General features: G+C 45.3%; 1 protein-coding gene across 1 annotated transcript in view; it reads left to right on the top strand.

Annotated features, from left to right (window-relative positions):
• LOC146811733 (syntaxin-4-like) overlaps positions 1 to 16,435 on the top strand; it is a 390,796-nt gene that overhangs the window by 200,091 nt on the left and 174,270 nt on the right. Inside the window, exon 3 of the mRNA XM_085618728.1 lies at positions 5,063 to 5,162. Coding sequence (XP_085474854.1) covers positions 5,063 to 5,162 — 100 coding nt within the window. The remainder of the gene's footprint in view (positions 1 to 5,062; positions 5,163 to 16,435) is intronic.

Here is a 16,435-nt window from a genome sequence, read left to right as displayed (position 1 = left end):
CCAAACCCCAGCCCCGTACAGCACTGGGAATTATAAATGTTAAGGAGTGACTTAATTGGTTTAGACCCAAGCTTCCTACTAAACCTGGATAGGGCTTCAAACGTTTTTTTTAAGCTCCTTCTGCTGACTTCTACAAAATGGGTCCATGAGCCTTTTTGGTCGAAAGAAATGCTTAGGTAGGAGAAAATTGAGACCTGAGATAATGTTTCATTGTTAATAAATAAAGGTCATTTTTTATAATGTACTTTCCCCGCCACCATGACGTGTGACTTGGCAGTATTATTCTTTAGGCCCAGCTCACTCATGAATTAATTAAATCTGTTGACAAAGGATTGCAGCCCCACACCTGTTCTTGCTATTAATACACAGTCATCCGCATACAATAATGCATGGAGATTTCTCTGCTGGACCCTTGGTACATAAATCACCCCTTCATTCAGAAAACTCTCCAGATCATTTATGTACAGACAGAAGAGGAAAGGGGCTAACACACACCCCTGTCGGACGCCACTGTTCATTTTAACCGGAGATGACAGTTCTCCATTTGCCCTCTATCTCACTCAGCCCATCACATTGCAGTGCATCTTTGCTAAATAGTGAACCAGGGGGGGCACCAATGCCCATTCCTAACATCTTTTGCCATAATTTCCCTCTCACCACACAGTCAAAGGCCAAAGTCGTATCCATGAACCCGAAATATAAATTTGTTTTTTTTGCCATGGTATATTTGCTTATTACCAGGTGGAGGTTTAGGCACTGCTCCACTGTGCCCAAACCACTTCTAAAACCATATTGAATGTCCAAAAAGTGCCCCATTTCAGCTATCAATGTTTCATGGAGGTCAAGAAGAGACCTGCCCATCAGCTTACATGTAATATCAATCAAGGATATAGCCAAACAGAGAGACGGGTCAGAGCTTTTAACCGTCCAGCACCAAACATCACTACTTGTGAGAGCCTATTACAACTACATTATATCTCGGTGCATCTGGTCTAGGATGTTACCCACATGCATCTTAAAAAGTGGTTACAGACCACCACTTATCCAAAGCAAATAGAATGACCCTGCACCCGAGAGAAGCCAGGGCACTCTAATATTGATGTCCTTTTTCACCATATTTAAGCAAGAATAAAGTAATCCAGGGCAGACAAGATTAGCCATACACATCAAAAACATGTATCTTCTAGTATAAATGTTCTAGCACATCATATTTTAGAAACATTAGAACAGTGTATTGAATAAATAGCTTCCCAGATGAAAATGAAACAGATGGACGTGTTACTTGATTAGAGTTAATTTCTTTAATTGAAAAGCAGTTAATCCTTAAAAAAGCACCACACAGTTGCTTGCCAACGCATTTCATCCCTCACGGGACTTCTTCAGGGCTTCATCATAGTCTTTATCTCTTTGTGGTGCGCGAAATATGTCACGATGATTATTATTATTAAAAGGCGGCGAAGGCGATACAATGTATTAGTGTTTCGATACACGTAATCACAATTGTTCCAATATGCGTCACTAGGCGTCCGGGACGGTTCATCAATGTCAATAAATTAAGATACTGTAGTATTTTATAATCGGGGATTTGGCAACAAATACCATGTTACAGATTTAATATCGGTTTACGTTAAGACCTTGTCCGCGAAATAGTAGCATACGTGTAATCTGTAACCCCTTGGCTTTTCTGTAGTTAGTGGGCAACAGTGCTGCCCTCCGCAAAAATACGGCCGTCCGGTTCCCGCCAGGTGGTGACGATATAGGGCCATAACATTTAGGGTTCGACCTATCTCCCTTTTTGAAAATAGGGACAAATATTACAGTTGACGAGGATTCTGGAGGGCCTGTAACTGCAACACAGCTTAGAATATTAGTTAAAATGGGGAGCCATAAATCGGGTTTTGTCAGGAAGAGATCGGCCGGTAAGCCACCGGGGCCTGCTGCCTTATTTTTCTTGGTCAAGCTGAGCGTTTTTGTAACTTCCTGGATTGTTGGTGGATCTAGCTTTGTCACAGGCTGTGTTGCATAATTGTCACAGTCAGAGGCCAGTAGAGACCTTGACACTCACATAAATTGTGTAAAAATGGGCAACCCAGTCATTGAAGGGCATTGTAACTTCAATAGTGTTATGGTTATCCTAAAAGAATTGGGCATTGATGGTCTTCCAGAAGAGACTACAGTTTTTAGTAACACTCGTTTTATACAGCCTCTTCCAAGTCTCTTCCTGATGGCCTCCCTCCGTTCCACTAAGACCTTTTTATACTGGCGTGTACAAGCTCTTAACATTTCTAGGTCCCTGGGCTTTTGTTTTAGGGCCTCCATAAGCAGTCACTATTAAACCATTTGAACTGCTTCCTGGCACTGTGCTTTCTATCAATTTTTAAAATTTTGTTTACTGTTGTGGTGATATCAGTGAACGATTCTAACATGCTCTTTGGATTTAGATCACTTTCGAGGCATGTCAGGAATTGTGGCCCATTTGTGTCCAGTAATTTTTCAAAAACCAACTTGCCATTCATGGACGCCCATTTGCTTTGAGACCCTTGTTTCTGTTATGGGTTAAGTGATGCACTATTGGAGTCACTTTCCTGATATGTGTTTCAAACTGAATTAATAAAGGAAAGTGATCACTAAAAAGTATTTTTAAAATTGAGAAATGTAGTGACTTAGGTTTATAATAGTCAGAAAGTACAATGAAGTCAATAAGACTACCCCTACTACTGTTGGTGTGTGTAATCTCCTCCACACCTGCCCCATAATTGGGTCTAGCGTTAAAAAACGTTACCGCAGGGGGTATGTTCAAAATTACATTGAGCCTTAGGGGATTCTTCCATGTAAGTACATGCAGTGACAAAGTGCAGGGTCTACAATTATAATCCCCACCCCATATTATATAATCAGTATTCAGCTCCATAATGTGTTTGCCTAATGCTGTTTTGAGACTGCCCGCTATTTCAATGTTAGCAGAAATACAATTATTATGGTAAAAATGTACAATAATAAGTGTGACATTTGATTGATTTGATTCATATGTTACATTAATAAATTGAAAGTGAGAGTCCAAGTTGGAAGAGCAAATTTTGATGTCCATGGTTGTTGTTTTTAACGTAATCAAGCCGCCACGATCATGACCTCCACGCGATCGGACAGCTGGTGTTGCAATGGATATAAAACTATGTTTATCTTGTGACGGACCCAGATCTCTTGGACACAAATAATATCGTAGCCGTTTCCTTGTGTTTGTCAAGTGCCGTCTTTAGAGTTGTTTGTACACTGAATTTCTTCAAGTACCTTTGCTTTAGCCTGAAGAAGTTATAGAAGACATGGCAATTGAAACATTAAACCATTGGACCAGAAATTAACCCATAGATTACTACCATTTTTTCTTGAGGCAAGGCATGTACCACTCATATTTTTTAAACTTACTGGTAAGAAAGCCACAAGAGGAAATTTTATGTAAGTTTGCACTGCTGCTTCCCACTTTCCATGCTTTTTCTATACTGTGTACTGTGTTACAGAAGCTTATGTAAACCTAAATGATAGGAAAAAAAAGAAAGCAAAAGTAGGTGTTTGCCTATCCCGAGCATTAAGAAAACTGCTTTGGGACAGACCATCTAAGAAATTCACAACTTGGACGAGTCACATTACTTACATGGTGACTTTTCAAGATTCTCCTTTCTGTTATGGTAATTCAGCATTTTCAGAGACACAACTGCTTGGTCAATGTCCAGGCACTTACCTGTCAGTTTACAGATGAAGTGCAGACAGTCATCCTTACACCAAGGGTCTGCCCGAGGCCTGTTGAGGTTACACAGCTCATCTGCTCGCACCACAGTTTGAGTGTGGCTTAGCCAGATAGCACGTTCACCCGGTTCCTATCTGTTTCCTCCCATTTGAAACAGTCTCTAAGGTGTTTAAAATGTTATTTGACTTTGGAGACATGAAAGATCTGGATTATCCTGCCATGTTTTCTCCAGTGAACTCTCCTTGGTGGTATCATTCATTTGGCTTCACTGAAGAAATAACAAGCATTGGCATAGCCAATAGGCCTCGCCTTTGGAACCTTATAATAGTTTAGAAATGCAACAGTTGCGTAACTAAATACTTATAAGGTCCCAAAAGCGAGACCTATTGGCTATGCCAAGCGGCCTTGCGGCCGCGAAAGTGATCGCGATTGCGATCGTGATCGAACATCAAAGCGGCCTTGCGGCCGCGAAAGTGAAAGTAATTGCGTTAAAATGCGGCGCCCGCGCACAGGCACTGTAGCTCTAGGCTGGCCTGGTAGCACTTTTTGGAGCCCTCTCAATAAGTCTCGCCAGACCAGCGCATGCGCTGGGTCAGGCGAGACCTAAAAACCTTCTAAGGGGCTCACTGGTTCACCTGGTCCTTAAAACCAACAAAGAAGAGATTGGCACGGAAGCTGTAATATCAAGAAAACATATTTATTAACCTCACATGTGGGAGATTGCGTCACACAGTACCCTCAGGCCACTGTAGGAGGCATTCTAAGGAGTACAGAGAACAGGGGCCTTATATATGCATAGGTTACATAGTCAGCATAAAACCAAGGGGAGGTCCTGGCACATACAAGCATGCTTATAGACTAATATGGGTATACAAAATTTGCTTGCTCAAAAAAGTGGGAGGGGAGACAAAAACTGCTTACATCAGTAAGAATAGCCTGACAGTTCTATACTAGGAGCAGGTGCATTCTACCAGCTAGGCCTTTCTGAGCATGTGCAAGGCTCTGGAAGAGGGAGAAAGCACATGGCTAACCAAATGGCTTTTAGCTCAATTCCTGCAATCTTTAACATCACTAGTGTCAATGCTGTCTATCTAGGATTTTTAAATAGAGGCAGAATGCTGTAGATGGAAGACAGAATGTTGGTAAGATTCCTTGCACTCAGTGCATACAAATGTGCTACTTTCCTGATAGGGAAAATCTATTACGAATTAGAATGTGTGCCATGTCTCCGGTGGAAGGTGTCTCCTCTCTAGTGTGGTTTAATAGTTAATTTCTTAGTTCGTCTCCATGTGTTACTTCTGATACCTTTCTGCTTGTCAGGCAAAGGACGTCCGACAGCGGTTGCAAAACCTCAACGAGAAAGTTCGGGAGCTTGAAGTCATGCAGAATACAATCCTGGGAACTCCTCTGCCAGATGACAGTATGTACCTGCCTTTCATTAAAACAAGAAACAAGTTGACCTTCATGACCCTTGGCTGTATCTTGCTTTGCTTACACTACCATTTTTGTCACTCAAAGTGCCTATTCACTATAAATGCAGTAGTGGTTGAACAGAAGGTCCAATATATTCAGTAATCTATTAAACATTTGCAGGTAGATGACACTTTATACACCACCTTTACACATCGGTTGCATGTTGTACGTCACCTTCTGTCCTCTGATGTCACAGCTCTTTTTATCAGCACTTTTTATCATCTGACTTCAGCCCTAGCCTGCTTGCCTGGTTTGTGAAGCACTCAGTACTGCTCATCTGAATCTAAGGTACTTTTTCAGCTGTTTATTCTAGTTCTCTGTTAAAATGACTGTTTCAAGCCACTAGTTTCACATAGTTAGTGCCCAATTTCAGCATTGTTGTTCTTTTAATTACTTGGGTACACCATTTAGATTTCTTTTGTGGCATTTTTATTATTATTTTCTTTGTTAATGACACTTAACACTCATCTGGGTGTGGCATCTGAGTGTTTTCTAACGTTTCTCGCTGCTTTTCATGAGCTGTTTAGTCTTCATCTCGCTATTTCTTCTGTTTCACTTGCTTCCTCCCAGAAATGTTTTACTTGTGGATTTGGGTACCATCCATGTCTCTATTATCGAAAACATAGGCTTCGCATACCATGTAATGACATAATAACGTTAAATCAATAGAACCATTTGCCTTGGTGTCTCACAAACCATCTTTCTATGATGTCCAGACTTATAGACTCAGCGCTTTTACAGGCAATCATATCAGTACCCCCATTTTGCCCTCTCACAGGTTCAGTCAGCCCTGTCCCCTGTATGCTCTCCAGGGCCACCCCACACTTTTTCCCTTTTCCTGGGGCAGTCTGTCACTATGTGCACCACCTGTTCCGCCCTCTGGTACTAATATAGATCTGCCTCCGAATCAGTGGCTATTGGCGTGGCCGTGCCCCCCCCAGCTATGTTTCGCTTTGCTACTGTGGCTGCCAGTCTGAACCAGCCGTCTTGATACCTGGGCCAACCCTGCTCCCCTTTTATCCCCAGTACTAACCATTTGGGAACAAGGGGGACCTCCACCTCTACCACCCTTGCCATTATTGATGTCACCTGAGCCCAATAGTCTCGAACCAGCTGGCAGTCCCAAAGGGTGTGAATAAAAGGACCCCTCGCTCCCACAGCTTCTCCTGCATAGTGGGGACTCTGCCGTACCTATTTTATACAGGAGCACCTGCGCATAATATGACCTGTGTAGTACGTTAAACTGGACCAGTCTGAACCGCACCCTGGTAGCTATATCCTGGGGAGGCTGCAGAACCTCTGTCCGGTCGTCATCTTCTAGCATCCCGAGGTCCTCTTCCCATGCGATCCTTAAGGGACCCAATAAATCAGGAGAATTATTAATTTGTTTTGTGTACATCAATAACACTACCTTCTGCGTTAGAGCCTAAGTCAGCACTCGGTCTTCCAATGGCGAGGAGTCAGGAAATTGGTCACCTTACGGTAGGTGTAAAAAAGTGCGTGCCCCAACTGTGTATGCCGGAAATGTGCAGATTCCGCCAGGTCGTACTCTCCCTGCAGGTCAACAAATGTTATGTAAGCCTGCTTCCTCCAGACATCACCCAAGTGCTCTATACCAGTGAGCTCCCATTCTCGAAATCCTGGCAAAGCCCCTACCTCTGACAGGCGTGCACTGCATCATAGTGGAGTTGGAGAGGTTAGTTTCCCATTCCAACTTAAAAACCTTTTGGCCTCTTGCCATACATCTATTATACCCGGGGTCTGTTGTGGCCAGCGACCGCTCCCAGCCATCCCGTACAGAAGTCTTTCATACCCTCCCCGGCCCATGTACGCTCTGTCCATCCTATATGTTGGGTCCTGGTTCTCTTCAACCACCCAGTCATTAACTACAAGCAGTTGTGAAGCCCAGTAGTATTTCAGAATATCTGGGATTGCCAGTCCCTCGTCATATACCCCTCGCTGTAATTTGGCTAAGGCTATTTCTCGGTTCTTCCCCTTTCCACAACAGTCTACGGACTTCTTGGTCGAGTCCCCTGAATACTGCTGGCGAAATCTTGTAGGGCTTATTTTTTATTACATAAAGCAGCATCAGGAGATTCATCATCTTGTAGAGGGCTGCTCTACCCACCTATGTCAGTGGCAGGGATCCCCAGCGCATCACATCCCCTTTTAAGTCTTTCTGACTGCGGGTCACTATATCGTCTAAGGAACTCTTGTGGGTCTCGCGTGACATACATCCCCAAATATCGAAACCCCTCCGAGCTCACCAGAACCAGACAATCGCGTTGCAGATGGTGGGGGTTCTCACCCGATTACAGGATAGACTACTGACTTAGTCTAGTTAATCGTGTATCCATAGTGCCCCCCAAAAATTCGGAATTCCTGCATGACCTTAACTATGGAACTCTGAGAGCATGCAATGTATACCAATACATCGTCAGCATAAAGGGAGATTCTTCCTTCCCAACCTCCTGCCGCCCCTTTACTCCAAGTCAAGGGGTCCAGGTGGATCCACGCCGCCAATGGTTCAAGCGCAAGGGTAAACATCATGGGAGCCAGCGGGCATCCCTGTTGCACGCTCCTTCAGAGCTCAAAGCTACGCGAGGTTGTACCGTTCACCCTGACTCTGGCCATGGGGACCTGGTAAAGTAATTTGACCCACACCATTCATTTAGGACCAAAGCCAATCCTCTATTCACTGCAAACAGGTAGTTCCACTCCACCTAGTCAAACAGCATCCTTGCATTCAAGGCCGTCGCTATGGTCTGTATTTCCCGGCACAATTCAGTGAAATGGAGCACCCCATAGAGACTCCCAAGTTAAGCTGGAGGCTCCTACTGGGAGCACATCCTGATTGGTCAGGATGAACTATCGAGGGCACAATCTCCTGCAATCTATTAGCTTAAGATTTGGCCAATATGTTTGCTTCTGCATTAAGCAAAGAAATCGCTCTGTATGACCCATAGTCGGCTGGGGGCTTCCCTTTTTTAGGTATGACCACCAGGCCTAGAAAAATCCTAAAAACTTTACTAGACCTGCAGGTCTAGTGACTTAAATAATCTACTCGACCTATTTGTAATGCTCTTGACCCATAAACTGGTTTCAAATGATGTGAACGTGGGCAACTATTTTAATTCATTGAGCCGCCATTTTCTTCATTATCACATATGAGAGCACCTTAAAATATGCGAGTTCACCATGTCAGCTGTACAAAAAGCTCTTTTGTTTGATTTAATAGACTAAACTTTTTCCCCATATATAATACAAATCTAGCCACCGAATACACATGACCCCTGACTTGCCTCTTAGTTCATTAACAGCATTGTCATCAGGGCGGGGGCAGGGATGTTTCTTAAATCATGTTTAAAAACTATCATTTTTTAATAAATACATAATTAAAGCATGAAGTGGTAGCACACTGTCATTTATAATCAGCAGATTTTTTATTGAAATGGCCACTACCTTTCCAACTGACATGTGGTTCTACTGATAAAATGTTATAGTGCAGTGGTTTCCAAACTTTTGACTCCTGAGGACCCCCACTGAGTCACCACTGGAAGTCGGGGACACCCAAGCAATTTGTAGGATTTAAATTTCAAACATTAAAACAGTAATTCGAAAAAATAAACACACACGTGCACATAAAACAAATACTCGAATTACTAAGGATTTTAGGGGCATATTTACAAGTCCCTATCACCATGGAAACGTCACTTTTTGCGATGTTCCTGTGGCAATAGGGGCTTTGCCTTATTTACAAGGCAGCGTTAAGCCACTTATTGAGGCTTAAGGCTGCCTTGTAAATAAGGTCCCCTATCACGTAATGCTTAGCGTGAAAAAGGTGGGCAGTGGGAGTTGCAGTGGGCGTTCCACACCAATACCCATTGATTTTGACGCTGCCCTCTATTTACAAGGTCAGCTTAAATAGGAGACAGCACCAAAATTAAGACCATGAACACCTGGTCTTAACTTGGCGAAATGAGGAGAAATGCCTTATTTCTCCTCGTTTTTGCTTTTTCCAACGGAAAAAGCAAATCACCTTTGATTGTTTATGTTCAGGAAGGTGGCCCTTCCTGCACATAAACAATCTTTAAAAAAAATTACGTTTTGTAACTTTCATGTGTGCTGCATTAGGCAGCACACATAGAAGTGACAAAACGGCATTACAAAATTGTTCATGTGCAGGAAGTGGGAACATAGCAGCATCAGGATAAGGATAGACTGGGAATAAACATATGTAGCTTACTTTTACCATGCAGTTTGAAAGCAGCTCTTTGATGACAGTTTATAGGACACTGCTAGATTATGATTGTCCCTTATGAATTGCACAGTGACAAAAGAATCTCTGTGACAAAATCAGTAACCCACTGACCTATGCACATAAAATACTGTTTTTTAAAATGCATGGTACACGTTCTTTGCAGTAGGCATATTAACCCTCTGTGTCACATTAGATAAGTCAAAGCTGCCACTGGACAAAACTCTCATCTCTCTCCAGCAGGTACATTAATCTCTGGCATTTTCTTGACACTTTTATAGTTGCTCGAAAACTGCTAATTTTACAAGGAACTTTGCAGTGCTTTTAAAACTGCTGCCTGCGGACCCCCTGGGAATGTGCCACGGACCCCTGGGGGTCCTCGGACCCCAGTTTGGGTAACACTGTTATAGTGCACAAACAATGTTTGGAAATAGTTTCTGCAAATATGTGTCATTTGCATATCACTAAGTAAGATTTTCTGGTTTGTTTTGCTCCTATTTAACTCTTTGTTTGCAACACACTTCTTAATTACAAAAAAATATTATGCTTGCATAATTCCTGATATATTTTGAAATATTTGTAATATTAATTAACAGGCTATTTATTTAAATGTTGTGTTAGAGAAAAATGCCTAACATCTCAGACAGCTTACTTGACAAAAACCTCTAACTCTAGTAAGAGAGAAAAAAATAAACTCCTTTTTCCAAGCAGCAGTTAGTGAAAATACAAACTGACATTTGACCTCTTTCCTGGAACAGAGAGCAAACGTGTCAAGATGAAAACAAGATTTATTGGCATCTTTATTGCTCATTCACTTTCTGAATGAACAAAATACCTTCTCCTTTCCAGCCTAAATTCATTTGCCAGATGGGACTAGTAGATGCTAAACATAGCTCGACCTGATAACATTTTGCTTGCAACTGCGAGTGGGCGAGGAGATTTTTCGAGGCCTGAGCACTTTCGTCGCCATTCTCTGGTCAGCGAGGAGGCAGCCTGTGGAGAGCGCCTCTCGGTACATTGCCAGCATCAGCCTGACCACCACTCCTGCTAACCCCTTGTACAATTCAACTGGTAGGCCATTGGGCTTCTATGCCTTGCCCGACTGTAGCTCCCGCAATGCCCGCTGCCGTTCCTTCTCATTCAAGTCAGAGCCTCACACTCGTTCCCCATTAGTACCCGAAGGGTCACATTTTGAAGAAAATACGTACAGTCAGCGTCGGTCATGGAAGTTCGAGAGGCATAGAGAGCCTTGTGATAAAAAGCAAAGGTGTCTGCGATTGCCGTGTTAGTTGTATCTTTTCATCTCTCACCTCAATTTCCCATGACCTCTCTCTTCCGGGTTTCTAGCCATGCAAGCAGAGACGTCGCTGCGTTGCCAGGGCATGTTTACCGGCTAGATCTCTGTCAGGGCTCTATGATCTTGTTGACAGAGCAACAATAGGTGTCTGTCTATTTCTCCCCCTTTTTCCTGCGTCACCCTTTCAATCTCTCCTTTCTCTCTCGGTCTGTACATTTCCGCTTTGATTCCTTTTTCCTACCCCCTAATATTGCCTGGGCACCCCTCTTATCACGGTCTTAAAAGCCTCCCATATGGTCATTGTCGAGTCCACCGATCCCTGATTTTCTTTTAAGTACAGGTCAGTACACATCTATGTATCTTGTCTTTGGTCTCCTTATCTTTCAGATACCAGGCCTCCAACCTAGGCGGCATCTGATAATCCACTGATGGGCCCGATAGCCAGACCTCCACCGGGGAGGGGCCTGATATTCCTCTTGCCAATTGTGTTGGCGCCGTAAATCGTGGCAGCTGGGATCGGAGGGTCAATAAATAGCATATTCTGGAAGGACTGCCATGCTGTGCCGAGAAATAAGTGTATTGGCGATTGTTAGGGTTAAACTCCCTCCAGAGATCACCAAACTCATTGCTGATGCAAACTGAGGCAGGGGGCCCACCTCCACCCTCCAGTCTGCCCTGCCAGTTCTATCCATATTCATGTGAAAGACCGCGTTTAGGTCCTCACCCATCAGCAGAATTCCCGGGGAACAGGTCCCCCAGATCGGAAAGAGTCGTTACCAAGGTGGGGCATAGACTGAACACATTTTTAGATCAGTCCTGTTTCATGTCCCATTGAGGGCTACGTACCGACCATGATCATCTCTCCATACTCTGCTGGAGATGAGTCTGATGTATATCCTGCATGAGCCTTCAGGACATGCCCTATTCGGTCTAAAGCTTTATAGTGATGACCCCTAAGGTATGTCTCTCTGGATGTGGCATCTCAAATGTTGCAAGACCAATGTACTTTCAATGCCACTCCCCAGCCCATTAACATTACAGGACCAGTGCCCCCCCTCAATACCTAGTGGAGAATCCGTGTGCCAGAAGCCTCCCTCCTCCCATCACCACAAACGCAAAAAATATAGTTCTGTGAAATCTTGGTAAGTGTTAACCTAAATTATAAAACCCATAACTTCCCCCCCCCCCCCCCCCCCCCTCGTTACCCTGCTCTGTGGACATTGAACTACCCACTTCCCCCAACTCGCAGAGTGCCTGTCGCCCTAAACATAACATCTAGTAATGAGGTTGTGTGCTGCAGCCGCCTGGTCAACAGCCTGTTGGATAAATATGGTTATTGCAATTGAAACACCCCTTAAAACCCAATATGAAATCGGCCTATCCCTGCTCAAGGCAAATCCAGCCCCTCTGGCACCCCTACATATGTAATCCACCTTGTCTCCAAGCCTCCCCTCCCCAATTCCCTTATGTAGGCATTACCATGCAACCAGTACTCACCCCTAAGTTCTCCCTTCCCGGGTGCTGACGTGCGATGTGGATCTCGTTGGCTGTCCGGGGGAGTGGCCCTTCTCTCACTGCCGCCCTTAAACCGGTCTTTTTTTCTGTCACCAGCAGCCCCTTTCCCGGCCACTGTTCAGCCCTCCAGACAGTCTCATGCCTCCTCCTGGGACGCAAAGTGCAGTGTCTTTCCTTTCGTGATAACTTTCAGCTTAGAGGGGTAGAGCATCATATATTTCAGTTCCTTGGCATGCATGACCTTTTTTACTTCATCAAAGCTTCTTCGTTGAGTCTGAAATTGTAAGGTAAAGTCTGGGAAGAAACAGATCATTGTGTTGTCCAAGTGTAGGTCCCCATGCACACGCGCAGCCTGCGGTATTGCATCCCGATCTTTGAAGTTCAATATAAGGGCAATAATGGTGTGTGGTGGAGCTCCCGGCTTCTGTGGCTGGCCCAGTGCCTTCTTAGCTCTCTCCACCGTGAAAAAGGTCGACAGGCTTTTCTGGTTTAGTTTGTTAAGAATTAAGTCTTTGAGGAATAGGTCCATGCTGGGGCCCCTCAGAGCCCTCCAGAACCGCGACCACTCTAATGTTGTTTCATCTCGCTCTCCCTTCTTGGTCCTCCAGCCTGGCAGACATGATCATGCTCTGTTTTGTCAGTTTCTGTACTTGTTCCTCCAGGTGCTTGATTGTGGAGAGCAATCGTTTATGTACGTGTCCGCCACTGCCACATTTTGTGAGATTTTATGAAAGTCCACTCCGAATAAGTTGACATCCACTGTTACTGCATCCAGTTTGGGTTCAATCTGGGCTATAAAGCCTCTTAGCTCCTGTATGGCAGACAATTATTGTTCGCAGGAAGTCTCTCCATCTTGTTGTTGATCCCCACTTGAAGCAGCGATCTAAGCCCCGTGGGCCAGTGACCCGGCAGCGGGCATCTTCACTGTGTCTTGGTCCAGGTTATTCTGTTGCGAATGCCTCTGGGGGCAGTCATTCACCATTGCAGGGACTTCCACCTCCCCGTCACTCTTTCTTTCCTCCGATATCCAATGGGCCAGATAAACCGGTGTCTTCCAGACTCTGCCTCGTTCACAGGGCCTACCAATTCAGGCCCCAGCCTTTTTGCACGCTCAGGCCCGGTTCTGCCAAGCAACACTCAGGGACCCTCTGGAGTCTCCTCATTTGGGGACCCCAACACTACATCCGTACTCCCCTTTGCGACCAGCTGCCTTCGAGCAGGAGCACTCCAGCATGAGCTAGCAGGTCAGTATCACCAGGGCTTTTGTGGATCTCCAGGCGATAAAACCAGGATTAGTCCCTCCCAGACCACCACTCTCCTGTGAGCCGGCCGTCAGCCCTCTCACTCAAGCATTATTTCCTCTGGGGCTCTCTGTTGTTTATTGTATCAATGTGTGGGTCGCAGTGCAGGGCAAACGCTCACTTACCAACCACTCATTAGGCAGGTCCCTGAGCTCTTTTGAAATTCGCCCCCGGGGCCCGTGGCACCCACCACAGGCACATGTAAGGGTGGAAGACTCACATCAGCTATCTCACTATTGGGCCTGCTGCAACTACCCTTCCTTGTGCAGACCTCCCCGGGTGACCCATGACGGTGTCCTGGCCCCCTGCCGAGGGCCGACGCACCCACCACCTTAGACCCTCTGCCTCGCTCCAGAAATTTTACCAGGGCCCTTACCCCCTACCGCAGTCACAGATAAGGGGGTAAGGCTCACCTCAGCTGTCCCGCAGCCGGGCCCGCTTAAACGGTCCTCCTTCGTGCAGACCTCCCTAGGGACTCACAACGTCTGTTTAGCTCCTCCCGAGGGCCACCACAGTCACCGCTGTAAATTCTTCAGCTCGTGCCCGTGGCTGACACTGTCCTCGAGCCCTCACCGAACCCTGCCGTTGCCCTCGTGTCAGGAGGCACTGTGCAGGGCAGGAATGGGCACAGATGAGGGGGCCAGGCTTGCACCAGTGTCTCCGCTACAAGGCCTCCGGTGGCTACTCTCTCCACTCTCAAGATATGCGGCATTCACTAGACCCCGCACCATGGGCCAGCGCCTCAGCTGCTGCAAGGTCTCTGGCTCATTTGCCGCAGCCTACCGTTCGCACCAGTGCTAGGTCTCATTGCTCATGGCAGGGGTAGGAGCACTTCACTCTGAGTCCCCCAACGCAGCAGGGCTTCAGACTCCATCTTCATTAGGCTGCACAGCCAGTACACTTTTTGCCCTACCCAGTTGCGGGAACCCACCGTCATCCCTGCTACCTGCACCAGTGTTGCCGGGGGTGTGGGGGTGGGGCTAGGTGGTGGTGTATCGCCACACTGTACTTACTGGCCCGGGTCCGATTTAATGACGGATGACGGGGGATATGCCCCAGGCGGCACGCAGCTCGCCTAAAAGGCAGCCATCTTCCTCGGCTGCAAGTCACGCCCCAGATACCATCTATGTTTAATCATGTTTTGCATGTGAGTGCTGGCTCTGGTTAAATGTATTCACAATTGAATGGAAAATTCCGGCTGCCTATTGTACTGTCTGCAAATTCTTTTCTGCTCAGCTTTGTATTTGTTTTATATTGCTTCCCTGTTTTGCCTCGGAATTGCTTTAATCTTCTGGGTGATACAAATCATTAGTTTTATATGTTCTCTCAGTACACATTTGGGTACTACTGTAAAGTGCTTCAATCTATAACTGATTGCTTCTTGCAACATGTTCTACACCCATCTCTAAGCTGTCAGTTTGTGTGTGTTTTTTTTCCAACTCTGAACTTGGGTGTACTTGTGAATTGCTTTTTCCTATTCGGTTGCTGTATGCCCGTTCCATAGTACCACCTCCAGTCAAGTTGGTTCAGCATCTGGGTGCCTCTTATACACACTACATATGTTTTTTATTTTTCTTATTTTTAACTGTTTTACTCTGTATCTTGTTTCGTCCTAAAGTGCCTATTCAGCTTTTATGACCACCCTGTGATCATGTTTCTAGAACAGTTACAGAAAACAAATAATATTAAAATGAGCTCTCATCTGTTCCACCATACCCACTCCCAATAATCTAAACTTCTTTTTCCACCAAAATAAACACCAAAGCCGATTCACAAAACAATGCAAGAACGGCTCGATCTGAAACAAAAAACTATGCAAATTCAGCCTGGAACCAAAAATATTGCCCTACAATCTGCAACACCTCAACCATCAAAAAGACACCTGTCTTTCGCTGAAGCCATCAATGCTCCTATTCTGCCTCCAAAGAAGAGCAAAAAGGACACAGCCACATGCCCTTTACATGTGGATATACCTACCTTTCCCACTCTACCATCACCATCTCATACTTCCACTCCTCCACCTGGCTCACCACAACAGTCCGAGGAGGGCATCATTATACCTCACACACATTCATCCATTAGGTACGACCAGGATGACATGGGAGAAGATACACAACCTACAGACCCCTGGGATGCCTATGACATAGACCCACAGGGGGATACAGACTCTGACCTCTACCCAGCATGTCCATCCCCACCATATGATGCTGCAGCTTATCAGGTTTTAATGGCTAGAGCTGCAGCATACCACCAAGTGCCTTTACATAAAGATCCTATTGAAGACGACTTCCTTTTTTAGATCCTCACCTCTGCACGAAGGGTCTCGCAATATTTATGCTTCCTTAAGGAGTTTTACGCCATGCTGATGACGTTTTCAAAGATCGGGTAAGGGCAAGGATTATAACTCGAAGAATAGACAAATAGTAAAACGCAGCACCATCTGACCCCATATACATTAAAGGTCAGTTAACACCCGACTCATTAGTGGTGGCTTATGAAGGAAAAAGGGAAAACTCCCAGACAACAAGAAATGTACCTCCTCCAGGCAAAGAATGAAAACAAATTGATGCATCTGGTAAACGGGTAGCCATGCAGTCAGATAATCACTGGAGAATAGCTTACAGCCAAGCCTTATTAGCATGATATGACTGAGTACACTGGGATGAGATTGTGGGGCTCCTCCAACATCGCAAAACCAAAGGGGATGATGGACGGAGTGTTGAACATTGCAAGCACTCACCCCCAGTCAACTGATCTGGGTTTAATCCATCATCATTCTTTAGCTCACTTCGCCACCCCAGTTCAGACATGGCCATATGCAAATCAGTCTGACCCTGTGCCTCATGCGA

Source organism: Triturus cristatus, chromosome 7 (assembly GCF_964204655.1).
Source record: "Triturus cristatus chromosome 7, aTriCri1.1, whole genome shotgun sequence".
NCBI lineage: Eukaryota > Metazoa > Chordata > Amphibia > Caudata > Salamandridae > Triturus > Triturus cristatus.
Note: the sequence above shows the minus strand (reverse complement) of the source record. Positions and strands in the feature narration are given on the sequence as shown.